Source organism: Heptranchias perlo, chromosome 18 (assembly GCF_035084215.1).
Source record: "Heptranchias perlo isolate sHepPer1 chromosome 18, sHepPer1.hap1, whole genome shotgun sequence".
In the NCBI taxonomy this organism is placed as follows: Eukaryota; Metazoa; Chordata; class Chondrichthyes; order Hexanchiformes; family Hexanchidae; genus Heptranchias; species Heptranchias perlo.
Genome location: NC_090342.1, coordinates 2,948,140 through 2,967,510, shown reverse-complemented (window position 1 = coordinate 2,967,510; position 19,371 = coordinate 2,948,140). Strand labels below are relative to the sequence as shown.

The 19,371-nt window shown below is 44.3% G+C and overlaps 1 protein-coding gene across 3 annotated transcripts in view; it reads left to right on the top strand.

Moving 5' to 3' along the window:
- Window positions 1–19,371, top strand: part of LOC137334503 (anoctamin-4-like) — a 167,335-nt gene that overhangs the window by 114,879 nt on the left and 33,085 nt on the right. For all 3 annotated transcript variants that reach the window (XM_067999216.1, XM_067999215.1, XM_067999217.1), the window contains exons 8-15: window positions 1,838–1,893; window positions 2,216–2,337; window positions 8,884–9,018; window positions 11,088–11,184; window positions 14,933–14,993; window positions 15,762–15,844; window positions 16,659–16,799; window positions 17,817–17,981. In XM_067999216.1, coding sequence (XP_067855317.1) covers window positions 1,838–1,893; window positions 2,216–2,337; window positions 8,884–9,018; window positions 11,088–11,184; window positions 14,933–14,993; window positions 15,762–15,844; window positions 16,659–16,799; window positions 17,817–17,981 — 860 coding nt within the window. The remainder of the gene's footprint in view (window positions 1–1,837; window positions 1,894–2,215; window positions 2,338–8,883; window positions 9,019–11,087; window positions 11,185–14,932; window positions 14,994–15,761; window positions 15,845–16,658; window positions 16,800–17,816; window positions 17,982–19,371) is intronic.

Here is a 19,371-nt window from a genome sequence, read left to right as displayed (position 1 = left end):
GTTTGACTTTAAAACTGGGATTGAAATACTTCCTGCCTCTCCTGGTCTAATTACCCCCCACCATCTAACCCCACTTTACCTGAAGATTACACTTGCTCTTGACTCCCCAAGTGCAACGTCATGTGAGATCAACTGGTAATTATCGTAACATCCATTGGTAATCCACAAATTGTCACTTGTGATAGGAACTAATTAAAACATAGTTAATGTGATTTTATTCAATAAATATAAAACCGATTTTATACACACTGCCAGCAGGGTGCTTTGCCTTTCAGCAATATATTGGAACAGTGCCCACAAGTTCCCATATATCGCCCCTGATTTCTTCATTTACCAATACGGTGTGATTTCTCAATAATTCATCAATACTTTGCTTCAAACAGGCCCCATTTAGTTGAATAAAGAAATAGGCTCTAATTCCTCGTGGACTTTGTCCAATAATATTTCACGGTAATTTGTAGTAAAATTGCAACAGCTCTTGGCTGTGGGAGCACTTTATGCAAAGACCCATTGATGTTTTATAATTACAGCTTTGGTCCTTTGACAATTCAGCTAAATAACGTCAAGTAGCGATAAATGAAAAGGACAAAACAACCTGAGACACTGTTGAAAAATAATTAAAATGTTATACTTCAGAAAGTAACATGAAGCATAATAAGTTGAGACAATGAATAGAGTGACTCCAGTAACCTTTCAATTAACAGTACAAAAACCTGTCAATGACTGACAGGTTCAATAATGTTTAATATAACTCATCACTGGGGTGTCCTTAAACAGTTAATAAAGAAATGTAGATAGAAATAGATCATGGAGAAGGTCAATGATGCATTGAACCTGCTCCAAATTAACCAGTGCACTTAACAAATAAAATTCCATTCCTGTGCAGTATGAAGGTGTTCAGTGATGATCATCACAACACATTGGATATTTACAGAGCAGTCAGCCAGTGTGTTTTATTTTGAAGTGAAGCTGATTGCTAAACAAGGCATTCAGTTCTATGTTGAAAATATACTACCCATTAGCAGTCACTGGCCTGTTCTTATGTTTTGCCTACACTGCACGCATGATGAACACGAGTACTAAGAGAACCAGCGACAGTTCTTGCCTACTGACGGTGTGATCTTTTAAAATAGACGGGGAGAAATCTCATGATTTTTGAGCCTTGCCTTCTATCCATTTATAAGTGGAATATGAAAGGCTCGTCAAGTGCAGCACACTGTTGATTATATGCCTTTCCCTCCATTACTGAGTCTTTACGTTTACTTCCTCCCCATTCCTGATATCCCCACCCCCCCCAACACCATGTGCAGTCATGGCACAACTGCAACATTTAATCAAACGTCACTTTGGCAAATCTTCTCTGTGACCTGTGAAGAGGCACATTAAGAACATGGGGCGGGGGGTTTACTGTCCCATTACCAGCTGACAGTCAAACGCTTCATTCCTAATTGGAAGGATGGGACTCGAACTCCTGGGACTTCCCAACACTCTTCTTGGTTTAATTTTGAGTGAGCTTCACCAGGTCTGCACTGGGTGAGCCGGTGCATCCAAGCACGGGGCCCGTATTGGAGAATGGAAAAATCTGACCATCCTCGACTTGAATTGTGTCTTGTGCTGACCAACCTTAGACAGCCCCAAATCTTTAGCTCGCCTGACTCGCCGAGGGTGCATTGCTGACGGGCAGTTGTCAAAAGGAAGAAAATGGAGGTGAGGGTAGCGGCGAGGTTATTTTCATTAAATAGTACTGCAAGAAAGTTTGACACAAGTCATGTTGTAAATAGTTTATTTTTAATCTACCTGTCAAATTTTCAGCAGTACTTAATATTCGTCTCCTTAGGACTCAATCGGTTACTTGGCAACAACACCTACGAGGCAGCATTCCCGCTTCATGAGGTAAATGTGGAGCTCATCGACGCTGTAAACTGCTCGTAAATTATTGATTAACTGTACGAATTTTGCTCTCTCTTTGAAATGCCAAGTTCACCTGAAGCCTAGAATGGAAAAGTTTACATTTTAATTTGTAATTTTACTCTCTTCCTGCGGAGCGTGGTGTAAAATAGTTTTTTTTTAAAGCCTGGAATAGCCAGTTAATAGCTGAACCTGACAGCGATCTCTTAACGTTTAATTTAAAGCCCAGGATTTTGGGGGCGATGATTTTTTTTTTCAACGTAATCTGATGTAAAGTTTCAATCTGTTTCTCTTGTGCACTTTTCAGGGAAGTCACAGAAGCAAAAATTCCATAAAGACTCACGGTGCCGTGAACCACCGACACCTGCTGTTCGAGTGCTGGGCGTGGTGGGGAATGTGGTACAAGTATCAGCCGCTCGACCTAGTGAGGTAACCTGCCCGATGTTCTCTTGCAATGTTGGGTCAAACGGTCATTGCTGCTGCACGAAATATTGGCCCAGAATTTGCTGGAGTGGCCATCTCACAACGTGCCCCGTTAGTTAGACTTGTTCCTGCACCCTTCAGCTCAAAAAAATGTTTTGCGCCGTGACTTGCTGGAAGTGTGAGCTAATAACGGGGCAACGGGGTCATCTGGGACCTCCGTGAACGACTGGACCAACGGTCTGTCTCCTGAAACAGTGAGATTTAAGGATTGAGAAAGAGACCGAGGAATGACTGAGCAGGAAATCGAGTGAATTAGAGTCAAATCAGGTATAGAGAGGGAAAGAAAGATTGGATTGAGAGAGAGAGAAAATAGACAAAGGAAAACTAAGAATTTTTTTTCACTTTTTTAAAATCTCCAACAACAATTCACAACCTGAAGGAATGAGACTCCACGTTTATAACTGTTCACTTTCTGGACAAGTGAGGTTGATGGTCATTAACAATGATCAGATTGTTAAAATGGTACTTACGCTGTTAATGACTAAAGTTAATGTTCTGCGGCGAGTTTAATGGGCAATTAATGTGCAAATTCAGCAACTTCATGAAACTCACGGGGAGGTTGCGGGTGAGCTGCCGTTTTCACGAGGCTGACAGCGGAGCGATACAAATCGGCCAGCAACTTGCGGCAATTCGCAACTCCCGGGGTATCTCTTCCTCTCCACGGGTTGCTGGCCGATTTGCCGATTAATAACAGTGAGCGCCATTCAGACACCGTTATTTTTTCAGCATATTCTGGGCCAGTGTGATTCTGACCACATTTCATCATGAACTTAGAGTCGTAGAATAATTAGTGACCTGCAGTTGGAGCCAGCTTTGCTCCTGCAGTGAGTTTTACTGTAAATGGAGACCTATCACTGCAGGTTTCTTTAATCTGTTTCAGAACAATTGTTGAATGTGATTTATTTGTTTTTATTTGCCTTCTCTAAGTAGTACAAGAATTATCACAAACTTTAAAAAGTTGGTTACAGAGGAATTCATGATATTTCAAAGGCTTATGTTCAAATTCACATTGAGTTTTTTTTAATAGAGTTGGAGGTTAATGGCTTTGTACTGAACTAGAGGAGGTTGTAGAATATTTACAATGTACTGAGAAACATTAGGAGAGCCTGTGTTGTGCAGAAGAGCTTATGGGAACCATAGAGATAGTGGGGGTGGGGCCAAGCTTGATGGTGTAAAATGGGCCCGTTTTACATCTCTCCCGATTAACATCAACTGGAAGTAAAGCTGGGGAGAGATGTAAAACGGGCTGTCGACTCTCTATTGCCCGCTGTACACATCACACACAGTCAAGATCCACCCCAACGAGTGAGCAGAGGTATCAGTTACACAAACTAGTTTCTGGTCCACAAGAAGCACCTGAAGAAGTTCAGGATAAGGGCTGGAAATATTGGAATTACATTTATATGAATAAATTTCTCAAGTACATTATCTCAAATCCCAGATTCTTGTAATCTTGGAAAAGTGAAACTAAGGCTGTGTTCACACTGCAGCTGTGGCATTGGTGCAATGCCGTTTGCCTGCGCAGGAACACTGCAGCTACAGTAGAAATGCATCAGGGCCTAACATTTGACCAGAATGAAGGTGAGAGAAATCCCTAGAGGTTGTAGGCTCACTCTGCTTCACTTTGGAACCAGTTAGGGCCTCAGCACCTCGTGTTGGTGCAAAATTGGTTTTGGATCCACACTGACAATAAATTTGTGGATTGTAAACAATTTTACAACACCAAGTTATAGTCCAGCAATTTTATTTTAAATTCACAAGCTTTCGGAGACTTCCTCCTTCCTCAGGTAAATGTTCAGGAGCTCCTTGAAGCCTACGCATTTATACATATAGAACAATACATGGTGTTTACAGACTGCCCCTGCAACTGCCCGTTGCCAAGGCAATCACCGTGTTCAGACAGAGAGGTGTCACCTGCAGAACCCCCGAATACACATTCAACAAAAAAACAAACAGGGAAAAAAAACAGAGAAGAAAAACAGAGAGAGGCAGAAACATCCGGAAGGCAGAGAAAGCCAGCAAATGACCCATTATATTAAAAACAGATAACATTTGTTCGCTGGTGGGGTAACGTGTAGCGTGACATGAACCCAAGATCCCGGTTGAGGCCGTCCTCATGGGTGCGGAACTTGGCTATCAATTTCTGCTCGACGATTTTGCGTTGTCGTGTGTCTCGAAGGCCGCCTTGGAGTACGCTTACCCGAAGGTCGGTGGATGAATGTCCATGACTGCTGAAGTGTTCCCCGACTGGGAGGGAACCCTCCTGTTTGGCGATTGTTGCGCGGTGTCCGTTCATCCGTTGTCGCAGCGTCTGCATGGTCTCGCCAATGTACCATGCTCTGGGGCATCCTTTCCTGCAACGTATGAGGTAGACAACGTTGGCCGAGTCACAGGAGTATGAACCATGCACCTGGTGGGTGGTGTCCTCTCGTGTGATGGTGGTATCTGTGTCGATGATCTGGCATGTCTTGCAGAGGTTACCGTGGCAGGGTTGTGTGGCGTTGTGGACGCTGTTCTCTTGAAAGCTAGGTAATTTGCTGCGAACGATGGTCTGTTTGAGGTTGGGTGGCTGTTTAAAGGCGAGTAGTGGAGGTGTGGGGATGGCCATAGCGAGGTGTTTGTCCTCATTGATGACATGTTGAAGGCTGCGGAGAACATGGCGTAGTTTCTCCGCTCCGGGGAAGTACTGGACGACAAAGGGTACTCTGTTGGTTGCGTCCCGTGTTAGTCTCCTGAGGAGGTCTATGCGATTTTTTGCTGTGGCCCGTCGGAACTGTCGATCGATGAGTCGAGCGTCATATCCCGTTCTTACTAGGGCGTCTTTCAGCGTCTGTAGGTGTCCATCGCGTTCCTCCTCGTCTGAGCAGACCCTGTGTATTCGCAGGGCCTGTCCATAGGGGATGGCCTCTTTGACGTGGTTAGGGTGGAAGCTGGAAAAGTGGAGCATCGTGAGGTTGTCCGTGGGCTTGCGGTAGAGTGAGGTGCTGAGGTGCCCGTCTTTGATGGAGATTCGTGTGTCCAAGAAAGAAACTGATTCTGAGGAGTAGTCCATGGTGAGCTTGATGGTGGGATGGAACTTGTTGATGTTATCGTGTAGTCTCTTTAGTGATTCCTTGCCGTGGGTCCATAGAAAGAAAATGTCGTCGATGTATCTGGTGTATAGTGTTGGTTGGAGGTCTTGTGCAGTGAAGAAGTCCTGCTCGAACTTGTGCATGAAAATGTTGGCGTATTGGGGTGCGAATTTGGTCCCCATGGCTGTTCCGTGTGTTTGGGTAAAGAACTGGTTATCGAAGGTGAAGACATTGTGATCCAGGATGAAGCGGATGAGTTGTAGGATGGCTTCCGGAGATTGGCTGTTGTTGGTGTTGAGTATTGATGCTGTCGCGACAGAAGCTGGGGGTTCCCTGTACGATGGGTTTCAGGATGCCCTCGATGTATCCAGAGAGGTTCTCACACAGGGTTCCGTTGCCTGATACGATGGGACGTCCGGGTGTGTTGGCTTTGTGTATCTTTGGGAGGCAGTAGAAGTCTCCCACGCGGGGATTATGTGGGATGAGAGTGCGTAGGATGCTTTGAAGGTCTGGATCGAAGGTCTTGATCAGTTTGTTGAGCTGGTGGGTGTGTTCTTTGGTCGGATCTGCGGGTAACCGTCTGTAGTGTTCCTGGTTGTCCAGTTGTCGGTATGCTTCTTTGCAATAGTCTGTTCTGTTCTGTATGACTATGGCTCCTCCTTTGTCCGCTGGTTTGATGACGATGTTGCGGTTGGTCTTGAGAGCGTTGATGGCGTTGCGTTGTGCTCGGGTGACATTCTGGACTGTCTTCTGAGTGCGGCTGATGAATCTGGCATTGACGCATTTCCTGACAGCTTGAGCATACATGTCCAGCTGAGGGCAGCGACCCTCCGGAGGAGTCCAGTTTGACTCTTTCCTCTTCGGTTGCTGTACCGCGGATTCTTTCTTGGACACACGAATCTCCATCAAAGACGGGCACCTCAGCACCTCACTCTACCGCAAGCCCACGGACAACCTCACGATGCTCCACTTTTCCAGCTTCCACCCTAACCACGTCAAAGAGGCCATCCCCTATGGACAGGCCCTGCGAATACACAGGGTCTGCTCAGACGAGGAGGAACGCGATGGACACCTACAGACGCTGAAAGACGCCCTAGTAAGAACGGGATATGACGCTCGACTCATCGATCGACAGTTCCGACGGGCCACAGCAAAAAATCGCATAGACCTCCTCAGGAGACTAACACGGGACGCAACCAACAGAGTACCCTTTGTCGTCCAGTACTTCCCCGGAGCGGAGAAACTACGCCATGTTCTCCGCAGCCTTCAACATGTCATCAATGAGGACAAACACCTCGCTATGGCCATCCCCACACCTCCACTACTCGCCTTTAAACAGCCACCCAACCTCAAACAGACCATCGTTCGCAGCAAATTACCCAGCTTTCAAGAGAACAGCGTCCACGACGCCACACAACCCTGCCACGGTAACCTCTGCAAGACATGCCAGATCATCGACACAGATACCACCATCACACGAGAGGACACCACCCACCAGGTGCATGGTTCATACTCCTGTGACTCGGCCAATGTTGTCTACCTCATACGTTGCAGGAAAGGATGCCCCAGAGCATGGTACATTGGCGAGACCATGCAGACGCTGCGACAACGGATGAACGGACACCGCGCAACAATCGCCAAACAGGAGGGTTCCCTCCCAGTCGGGGAACACTTCAGCAGTCATGGACATTCATCCACCGACCTTCGGGTAAGCGTACTCCAAGGCGGCCTTCGAGACACACGACAACGCAAAATCGTCGAGCAGAAATTGATAGCCAAGTTCCGCACCCATGAGGACGGCCTCAACCGGGATCTTGGGTTCATGTCACGCTACACGTAACCCCACCAGCGAACAAATGTTATCTGTTTTTAATATAATGGGTCATTTGCTGGCTTTCTCTGCCTTCCGGATGTTTCTGCCTCTCTGTTTTTTTCCTCTGTTTTTTTTCCCTGTTTGTTTTTTTGTCGAATGTGTATTCGGGGGTTCTGCAGGTGACACCTCTCTGTCTGAACACGGTGATTGCCTTGGCAATGGGCAGTTGCAGGGGCAGTCTGTAAACACCATGTATTGTTCTATATGTATAAACGCGTAGGCTTCAAGGAGCTCCTGAACATTTACCTGAGGAAGGAGGAAGTCTCCGAAAGCTTGTGAATTTAAAATAAAATTGCTGGACTATAACTTGGTGTTGTAAAATTGTTTACAATTGTCAACCCCAGTCCATCACCGGCATCTCCACATAATAAATTTGTGGGGTATTAAAGCAGCCTAACTTTTGCAGTAAGGGAGCTGGGGTCTCACTGCAGTATTGTGACTTTGCCAAATTTAACTGATTACAATGCCATTGAGTTCACTTTGGCTTAAAACCCTTTGATTTGTGCTGCACAGTGTTTATTGAATTGGTTGTTATGTTTGTGCAAAATAATATCATTCAGGTTTTTCAAATAACGAGAATGTAAAAAGTAAAAGCTAGCAATATTCTGCAAGATCTATCAGTTGGCCGGCCCAGTTTTCAAAATCAGGAACACTGTGAGCTCAGGGATAGTTCACAAAGGAATTTACAGCAAAGATCTCTATTGAAGGATGAGAACTGAAATTTCGGAAAAGCTGATGGGGGTTTTGTGGGAATCCAAGGATGACCTTTATCCATGACTCTTTAAAACAAGATCAGATCCAGGTCCGTGAGACAAAGTAAACTTATTGGAATGGTCTCTGAAATGGTCTTTCCTTTTTTGAAAGAAGTGTGTTATCCACATCCAGCAATTTTTATAGTTTTACATAGTTTACAGCACAGAAACAGGCCATTCGGCCCAACTGGTCTATGCTGATGTTTATGCTCCACACGAGCCTCCCTCCCTCCCTATTTCATCTCACCCTATCAGCATATCCTTCTATTCCTTTCTCCCTCATGTGTTTATCTAACTTCACCTCAACTACTCCATGTGGGAGCGAGTTCCACATTCTCACCACTCTCTGGGTGAAGAAGTTTCTCCTGCATTTCCTATTGGATTTATTAGTGACTATCTTATATTTCTGGCCCCTAGTTCTGGTCTCCCCCCACAAGTGGAAACATCTTCTCTACCTTTTCTCTTTACCAATTCCATTTGTTATTTTAAACTTGTGTTGCTTTGAGCAGGTTCAGGCTGGCTGATGCCACAGTCACATTTTTCTTGCATAATAATAAAGTGGATTAATCTGTCACAGCGTTACAATGATTAAAGCAAGTCATGCTTCACTGTCCTTGCTATAAGTGAATATTCCATCAGGGGCTCACTGACCTTCACAAGCCGATGTTTGTTTATTTAATGGTTTTGGGGCGTTGTATTTGGCGATAACTGCACAGACCTGTACTTTTATTTATGGACATCGATAGGTTCTCCACTTCATGTTTCACCAGTGGTTTGTTTTCTCTGATGTTTGCAGGCGTTATTTTGGTGAGAAGATTGGTCTATACTTTGCCTGGTTAGGCTGGTACACGGGAATGCTGTTCCCAGCTGCCATTGTTGGCTCACTGGTGTTTCTGTATGGAGTTTTCACTCTTGATTACTGCCAAGTAAGGTAAGGATGGGTGTCATATTTGGGGATTTTTGTTTTTTGGTTTTCATTGGGATTAAGTTGTGGTGAAGTATTGCTTTAAAACAGGGTGAACTTGCACAGGTTATTTTTTTAAATTACATGATTCGGGCATTGAAAATTTGCATTAAAGCCAGGCAATCCTCATTGGCCGTGACTCAGTGGGCAGCACTCTCACCTCTGAGTCAGAAGGTCATGGGTTCAAGCCCCCACTCCAGAGATTTGCGCCCATAATCCAGGCTGACCCTCCCAGTGCAGTCCTGAGGGAGTGCTGCACTGTCGGAGGTGCCGTCTTTTTGATGAGACGTTAAACTGAGGGCCCCGTCTGTCCCCTCTGGTCCCATGGCACTATTTCGAAGAAGAGCAAGGAGTTCTCCCCAGTGTCCTGGCCAATATTTATCCCTCAACCAACATCATTAAAACAGATGGTCTGGTCATTTATCTCATTGCTGTATGTGGGATCTTGCTATGCGCAAATTGGCTGCAACGTTTCCTACATTACAACAACTTGTGCCTTTTTAAAGTAATAAAACGTCCTAAGGGGCTTCACATGAATGATTATCAGACAAAATTTGACACTGAGTCACAAGGAGATGTTAGGACAGTTGGCTAAAAGCCTGGTCAAAGAGGTAGGTTTTAAGGAGCATCTTAAAGGAGGAGACAGAGGTGGAGAGGTTTAGGGAGGGAATTCCAGAGCTTAGGGCCCAGGCAGCTGAAGGCACGGCCGCCAATGGTGGAGCGATTAAAATCAGGGTAAACGAGAGACCAGAATTGGAGGAGCGCAGAGATCTCGGAGGGTTGTAGGGCTGGAGGAGGTTAGAGAGATAGGGAGGGGCGAGGCCATGGAGGGATTTGAAAGCAAGGATGAGAATTTTAAAATCGGCATGTAATCAACAGTGACTACACTTTAAAAGTAATTAATTGACTGCAAAGCGCTTTGGGACGTCCTGAGGTGGTGAAAGGTGCTATATAAATGCAAGTCTTTTTTAAAATCTCTGCGTAATTGGCACTAAAAGGAGAATAAACGTGAAACTGTATTTTCTAATCTCCCGGTGATGGGCTGGTGAAATGTACAATGAGTTCTGATTTATTTCATATCCAACCTTCTTTGATTCATCGGTCTGGATTTCTGGCCTGTTAAACTGAAGGAGTTTACTGTTCACTTTCTCGCCCTGCACCCGCTCTCCGTCTTTCCAAAGTGTCATTTTGTTCCAAACATAATTTAATTCACACAAACCTAACTCTGTCAGCTGAATTTGTTTTTTTTTTAAATATATTTTAAATGCTGCATCACTCTGAATCAGTTCAATATTTCTGTGTAGTGTACAGTAGGCTACTGGCGAAGGTAACACAAGCTAAACTGTGCTCCGATGGTCATTCAATTTAATGGTGTACTATTTTCACTGTAAATAAAGCATAGATTATTAATAATGAGAAAGCATATCCACATTTTTGTGGATTTCAAAATTGATCACTAGTGACACATTTTATATTTATTTCTATTCATCTTCCCTCCCCAGAAGAAATCTGTATTTTTAAAACTGATTTCCTACTTTCCAATGCCATGGAAGTATAGAATCTTACGGCACAGAAGGAGGCCATTCTGCCCATCATGCCTGTGCTGCCTCTTTGAAAGAGCTATTCAATTAGTCCCATAGCCCTGCAAATTTTTCCCCTTCATGTATTTATCCAATTGCCTTTTGAAAGTTATTATTGAATCTGTTTTCAGGCAGCACATTCCAGATCACAACAACTCGCTGTTTTTTTAAAAAAAAATTCTCCTCATCTCCCCCTCTGGTTCTTTTGCCAATTATCTTAAATTTATGTCCTCCGGTTACCGACCCTCCTGCCAGTGGAAACAATTTCTCCTTATTTACTCTGTCAAAACCCTTCATGAATTTGAACGCTTCCATTAAATCTCTCCTTAACCTCCTCTGCTCCAAAGTGAAAAATCCCAGCTTTAGCCTCTCCATGTAACAAAAGTCCCGAACTTGGCCCCTCATATCTTAACTCGATGCCTGCGATGTGATTTCATGTCTCCTTTCTTCTTCCAGTAAAGAAATCTGCCAAGCAACAGAAATAATTATGTGTCCTCTCTGTGACAAGCATTGCACCTACAGGCGGTTATCAGACAGCTGTGTTTATGCCAAGGTACAGTGCATGATTCAATCCAGTTACATCATGATGCAAAATAGATGTTAAGGAATGGTGGGGCAGATTTTTCAACTTGCCACAAAGGCATAAAACTGGCATTACAGATTGACAACCCATTATAGAAATTGCCCGGTTTTTGTTTTTGCCCCGAAATCGGGTATGGTGTAGAACAGGCGACCAATCTGATATCGCCTTTTTATGCCTCAAGTTCAACTCACCCCCATTGAATTGGAATACGGACAGCTGCAAATTGATTAACATTAGATAGTTTATTGTTTGTGAAATCTTTGAATTCTTCACTTAATTTATCACTGGCATTTGAAAAATAAATTGCAAGATGTGATTTTGACCTCAGTTTAAAGTATTTAAAGAACATAAAAACAGGAGGAGGCCATTCAACCCCTCGAGCCTGTTTCGCCATTCAATTAGATCATGGCTGATCTGTATCTTAACTCCATCTACCTGCCTTGGTTCCATATCCATTAATACCCTTACCCAACAAAAATCTATCTCCCTGTCTTGACGTTTTCAGTTGACCCCCAGCCTCAATGGCTTTTTGGGGGGGAAGAGAGTTCCAGAGATTTCTGAAGGGCAATCTGGCCCACCTCGTTCCATTTTTTTTTTTAGGAATGTTTCAGTGCTGACAAACGGATATGGAGCGTATTAACTCCACAAGGAAGATCACAGTGAAATATTTATGGAGCAGGGTCTGAACAACAAGGGTGCCCAGAACTGAATGCAATACTCCAGATGGGGTCTGACCAAGACTCTACAACTAAAGCACAACTTCCTCACTTTTGTATTCCAGCCTCTTGAAATAACGGATAACATTCCATTAGCCTTTCCGATTTACTTTTTGTACCTGTGCACTAGCTTTTAGTGATCTGTGCTTGTGGAGATATTTGATGCAGGTGAGATTAGAATTTTGGCCGGCACGTCATAGAAACTATGGCAAGCTTTATGGAGCAGGATTAACCTGAGATGAATGGTCTTTTTGAAAGAAAACGCTCCCATGATGATTTCCCTGAAAGATGTATCTGAAGGGACCAGATCATCATGTACCCATGTTAAGGGGCCCAGGGGTAAGAGGTCAAACCTGCCCTTTCAAAACATTCGGTAAAAACCTGCCTGGATTTATTGTTTTCCATTTTTTTTTCTTTTAAATGCTGTCTCTCTAAGTGATGCAGTAGGAACAAGGGTGGAAATGGGCCCTAATCACTGACTCTGTTGGGCGGTTTATCGATAGTCCGTAGCTGAGAATTATTGAAAAGGTAAGTCTGAGGCACTAAAGAAAGTTTGACGGAATGTTGGAGGGTAAACCAGAAACCCAGCCTTTCGTCGTTGTGAATCTTACAACATGCCCCACTTAATTGGCATTTTGTCTCCTGATGCTGACTCAGGAAAGGGGAGACCATTTTTTTTAAATATTTGTTCGCTGGATGTGGGCAAGGCTGGCATTTATTGTTCAAAAAGGTGTAAGGATAGACCCAGCAACTACAGGCCAGTCAGTTTAACCTTGGTAGTGAGGAAACTTTTAGAAACGATAATCCAGAATAGTTATTTGGACAAGTGTGGATTAATTAAGGAAACCCAGCACGGATTTGTTAAAGGCAAATCGTGTTTAACCAACTTAATTGAGTGAGTTTTTTGATGAGGTAACAGCGAGGGTCAATGAGGGTATTGCAGTTGATGTGAATACGGACTTCCAAAAGGTGTTTGATAAAGTGCCGCATAATAGGCTTGTCAGCAAAGTTGAAGCCCGTGGAATAAAAAGGGGCAGTGGCAGCATGGATAGGAAATTGGCTAAATGACAGGAAGCAGAGAGTAGTGATTGGTTGTTTTTCGGACTGGGGGGAGGTGTACAGTGGTGTTTCCCAGGGGTCGGTGCTGGGACCATTGGTTTTTTTGATATATATTGATGACTTGGACTTGGGTGTACAGGGCACAATTTCCAAATTTGCAGATTTCACAAAACTTGGAAGTGTAGTGAACAGTGAGGAGGATAGTGATAGACTTCAAGAGGATGTAGACAGGCTGGTGGAATGGGCGGACACATGGCCGATGAAATTCAACGCAGAAAAGTGAAATGATACATTTTGGTGAGAAGAATGAGGAGAGGCAATAAAACTAAAGGTACAATTCTAAAGGAGTTGCAGGAGCAGAGAGATCTGGGGGTATATGTGCACAAATCGTTGAAGATGGCAAGGCAGGTTGAGAAAGCTGTTTTTTTTTAAAAAAAAGCATACGGGATCCTGGGCTTTATAAATAGAGGTATAGAGTACAAAAGCAAGGAAGTCATGATGAAACTTTATAAAACACTGGTTTGGCCACAACTGGAGTATTGTGTCCAGTTCTGGGCACCGCACTTTAGGAAAGATGTGAAGGCCCTAGAGAGGGTGCAGAAGAGATTTTTCTAGAATGATTCCAGAGATGAGGGACTTCAGTTACATGGATAGACTGGAGAAGCTGGGGTTGTTCTCCTTGGAACAGAGAAGGTTGAGGAGATTTAATAGAGGTATTCAAAATCATGAAGGGTCTAGACAGCGTAGACAGAGAAACTGTTCCCATTGGTGGAGGGGTCAAGAACCAGAGGATATAGATTGAAGGTGATTGGCAAAAGGACCAAAGGTGACATGAGGAAAAACTTTTTTACTCAGCGAGTGGTTAGGATCTGGAATGCACTGCCCGAGGGGGTGGTGGAGGCAGATTCAATAATCCCTTTCAAAAGGGAACTGGATAAGCACTTGAAGGGAAAAAATTAGCAGGGCTACGGGGATAAGGCGGTGGAGTGGGACTAGCTGGATTGCTCGTGCAGAGAGCCGGCACAGACCCGATGGGCTGAATGGCCTCCTTCCGTGCTGTAACCATCTTTGATTCTATCCCTAGTTGCGCTGAGGTGGTGGTGGTGGTGGGCTTTCTACAACTGAGTAGCTTGCTAGGCCACTTCAGAGGGCAGTTTAACCATGTTGGTGTGGGACTGGAGTCACATATAGGCCTAGACCAGGTAAGGATGGCAGGTTTCCTTCCCTAACGGACATTAGTGAACCAGTTAGGATTTTACGACAATCCGACAGCTTCTCAGTCACTTTTACTGAGACCAAATTTTTTTTTTTTCCACATTATCAAAGTTGAATTCAAATTCCCATGGTGGGTCAAAATCCTGGAACTCCCTTCCTAACAGCACTGTGGGAGAACCGTCACCACACGGACTGCAGCGGTTCAAGAAGGCGGCTCACCACCACCTTCTCAAGGGCAATTAGGGATGGGCAATAAATGCCGGCCTGGCCAGCGACGCCCACATCCCATGAACGAATTTTTAAAAAACGTTCTCTGGAATACTAGTCCAGTAACACAAACCTTTACACTACCGTAACCCCTCACTGAACCGAGACTGATACCCACGTTATTCCTGACTAATCTTTGTTTTAAAATCAGATTTTGAAAACTCCAAATGTCCAGGAACACTTGGCGTTAAACAGCAGTTTCATAGATGCAGATTTCAAAATAGTCATTTAAACAGTTTCAGGTGGTTGTGGTTGGAGTTTTGCTGAACTGAACAGACCACAAGTTATTTCAGAAATCTCTTCAGTTTACTGACCTCATTCAGGCAACGGGCACCGTTACCAGCGAGGCCGTTAATGGTTGGTCCGCGGGGACGTTGGAAAGTTTGGTGCCAAAATGCTGCTAGAGTTCAGTTAATTTCTACTTATTTTTCCAATAATGAGAGAATATTTTCCATTCGCAGGTGACTCACCTCTTTGACAATGGAGCGACTGTATTTTTCGCTGTTTTCATGGCAGTGTGGGGTAAGTTCGGTTGCTACTGAGGAAATTATGGGATGTAAATTAAACTTGGGCATTAGCGCAAAACGAGCGATAGCGAATCGGCAGCCCGGTTTTACACTCCACTCGATTCTGTTTTCCATCGACTGTCCGATTTGCTACCGCCCATTTTGAACCACGGCCCGAGATTAATTTAGGCCCCTATAACTTTTTAAAAGGCGCACGTGTTTCAAGGTAAGTGCGTCACGCTTTTTAAAGGCCCTCTTGCAGTTGTTTTTTTCCTTTGGTTCCCAGATTGCCACCTGAAACGGGCAGGCTTGCTGCTCGCCCGCTTTTAAGCCCACCTGAAAATTGCTTCAGGTGAACCTTGGGTGTCCGCTGAGCAGCCTAGGTCCCCCACCCCCACCCCGACCCCCACCCCGACCTCCACCCCTTTTCAGTTCACAGCCGTCCGTTTTTCAGAAAGAAACTGAGGACCGGCAGCTGAAAATCTCGCCACCCCCTCCCGCGGCAAATCTTTATTGCGTTCGCTATGAGCGTTCCCTCCCTGATCATTACAAGAATGCACTCATACAGCAAACCGCGGTGATATCCAGTTTTGTGCTAGCTACATATAGAGCGGGGTTTGTCTTGTCTTGATTTATTAACCAACAGAATGGAACATTTTAATTATAAAAACTGATCACTTTGTCTTTGATTTCCTTTCCGACGTCAATCTACTGAATAGCGACTTTTTGGAGCCTCTTTGGGCCTTGACGTGTAATCTCATCTCACGTTTGTCTTTCCCCTCAGCCACTGTGTTCCTGGAGTTTTGGAAAAGGAGGCGGGCAGTTATTGCTTATGACTGGGATTTGATTGACTGGGAAGAAGAGGAGGTTAGTGATCGCACAATAACCAAAACCCAAATAACTATTCATCACACTTTCTGAAGTGATGTCACTTGAGAGCAGCCAGATATTCATAAAGTTGGTCCTTTGTATAAATCAGGTGATACAAATAATCCATATAATTAAATATTTTGTGTCTACCGCACATCTACAGTGCAACAAATGCCCGTTGGGTGTGGAAAACATCTGTAGGGTGTGAAGCTGCTGCTTGGCTCAATAGTGCCATTGGTTAAAATCAATGAATCGCCAATTAAACCAGGACGGTTCGTCTTATTTTTATTTGCGTGTCAGCCTTAGCGTCGATGGTAACACTCTCTTGCCTCTGAGCCAGAAGGCCATGGGTTCAGGCCCCACTCCAGAGACTTGAGCCCATAATTCAGGCCGACACTCCCAGTGTCAGTACTGAGGGAGTGCTGCACTGTCAGAGGTGCCGTCTTTCGGATGAGACGTTAAACCGAGGCCCCCGTCTGCCCCCTCGGGTGGACGTAAAGGATCCCACGGTGCTATTTTGAAGATGAGCAGGGGAGTTAGAGGGAGGGATTAGATCGTGTTGTGTGTCTGCAGGTTATTTAACTGTGGAGGGTGACCGAGTCCAAGTTGTAAGCTGTCCTCGGACGTCCATCAGGCAACGCAGTCGTGAGCAGGAATCCAGGTGATTTTCTTTGCTAGCCTAGAGCTGCCAAGGCCAATCACTGTACCAGCTAACTCCGCACAGACCAGGGATTCAGAATGAACTTCGAACCTGTTGCAGGTCCTCAAACAAAGAATAAGGAAACTAGAATTTTTTTTCTTTCTCCTGCAGGAGGAAATCCGACCCCAGTTTGAAGCGAAGTATTCCAAGAAGGAGCGTATGAATCCCATATCTGGAAAACCAGAGCCTTATCAAGCCTTCACGGACAAATGCAGCAGAATCATTGTATCAGCTTCTGGGATATTCTTCATGGTTAGTCAGGGTCTGAGGTTATCATCGCATGAACCATTACAATAAGGGCTTCCAACGTGTTGCCTGTTTGGATGATCACTTTTGCTGCCGTTTGCGCTAATGTTTATAGTTCTAGAGAATCCTTTTTCCTTTGGTTAGAAGCTTCCAACGTTCGTTTTGGTGTAACATTTACAAGAAATATAAAACACGACCAATGTTGTCAATATCTCGCGCTCAGGTCAGTTCACACTGGAACACATGATATTTTAATAACACTAGTTAACATTTAAAAAGTATTATTATAAATGATGGAAAAAAATATCTCTAACCCCTGGATTTACCCAGTGTTAGGTGTAGCAGTAAAGGTGAACCCACTCCACATTAGTGCAGCAGTGTAACTACAGCCAAAAACATTCCCCCAACAATCTAAAATTAGTTTATTTTTCTATATTTCCTCGGGATGTGAGCGATAATGGCAAGACGGGCATTTATTGTCCAGCCTTCGTTTCCCTGAGAAAGTGGTGCTTTTACAACTGAGTGGCCACGTTGCAGGGTATTAAGATCCAGCCGCATCATGTGGGAGTCAGTCAGAGTCAGAGTCAGGTAGAGAAAGACATTAGTGAACCAGTTGGGTTTTTACAACAATCTGGCAGGTTTCGATCACTTTTCCTGGTGTCAGCGCACAAATAACCAGATTTGAACTCTGCTGCTTTTGGGTTGGCAGACCAGTTACACTACTGGGCTGGCAACAGAGAGCAGGTCGTTTTTTTTTTTGTAGGCTGGAAGTGAGACTTTTCTCTCTTAATTCGTTCATGGGATGTGGGCGTCGCTGGCGAGGCCGGCATTCATTGCCCATCCCTAATTGCCCTCGAGAAGGTGGTGAGCCGCCGCCTTGAACCGCTGCAGTCCGTGTGGTGAAGGTTCTTTATTTTACCAAACCACAAACTTACCCCACCGCCCCTCACCCTTTGAACAGAGACTGATCTCCTTTCAGGCAATTGATCAATTTGACAAATCTATCTCTGAACGTTTTCTTAGATCTGTGTGGTGATTGCTGCTGTTTTTGGGATTGTCATTTATCGAGTGGTGACTGTGAGCATTTTTGCTGCGTTCGAGTGGGCTCTAATTAGGAACAACTCCCAAGTTGCTACAACGGGGACTGCCGTGTGCATCAACTTCTGCATCATCATGCTCCTGAACGTGGTAAGTGTTTTTTTTTGGTCTGGAAAATGGACACTAATGTTTACCATCTTTTATAAATCCTTTTTTTTTGTTTAAATTGCATTTAAACGATATGTAGAGAATTCCAACTGCACATTAGTGCAGTGAACTCACATCTTGCATTATTTATGTTATGTCAGGACTCCTCTGTTGAAAAGCACTGCCTTAGGACTCAATGAAAATGATCGCAGTGAAAGATCTACTTAAGTTTCGTAATGGACCCAGAACCCAGTCAGTTTAATGAAACCTGATTTGGACATCAGTCAGAGAGAAATGAAATGGGATAGGTCAACACTTATTTCTAAAAATACACAACGTTGGAATTATATTTTGTAATTTACATAATTAATCAATAATACTTGTCCAGATTAAGCCAAAGCATCCGTACAATTGTCATATTGTCACTAAATTGATGTATTTAATGTTGTTTGAATCGTTATTTCAAAAATCTTTCAATGAACGACATTCCTCTGATTCTAATTCACTTTAACCTGAGGAATGCCAACAGAGGCACTGTTGGATCTCATTCCCACTGTTGATAAGATCGTGAGGTTGAGATGGGGCTATCTCCATGTTTTGAATGCAGTGAAGGTTCTGGTTGGCAGGCTGCCTGTTGAACAGAAACAGCTGAGACGACAGAAGGTGAACCACAGTGATTTTTAAAATTGATTCAAGGCTGCAGAAATTCATTCTCATCACAGAATCTTACAGCGCAGAAGGGGGCCGTTCGGCCCATCGTGCCCGTGCCAGCCCTTTGAAAGAGCTATCCAATTAGTACCACTCTTATCCTACATCCCCCCCCCCCCCCACCCTGCTCTTTCCCCACAGCCCTGCAATATTTTCCCCTTCAAGTATTTATCCAATTCCCTTTTGAAAGTTACTATTGAATCTTCCACCGCCCTTTCAGGCAGCGCATTCCAGATCATAACTTTGAAACGACTCCAATTTTTAAATTGGCCAACGTGGCTCCAAGTGCTGGCGAAGGTGGGCATTTTAGGAGTTTTCTATGTGCCGCAATGCTTGGGCAGCAAATCGTTGTCCTTTACACAAGTCACCGCATTATCAGCTCTTTATAATGGGCCTCAGCTCCGCTCAGAAGTTCTACTCTGCTGCTGATTGTCACTTCCCGACAGCTGAGCAGGGTGCTCTAGTTAGAGCGCAGGATTCAGCTGAGAGCTGCCCCATGTGACATTGTGGAATAGCTGTCTAATTTAGTTATTACTCAGTTACAGATACCATCTAGGACCCTCTCCAGTTTGGTTAGCCCTACCATCCGTTGGAAAGACGATGGTATGTCATTACAAGGTCATCTGTTGGTTTTAAGGTTTGAGAATCTGAACATCTAACAGTGTCTCTTGCCTCAAATGTATCA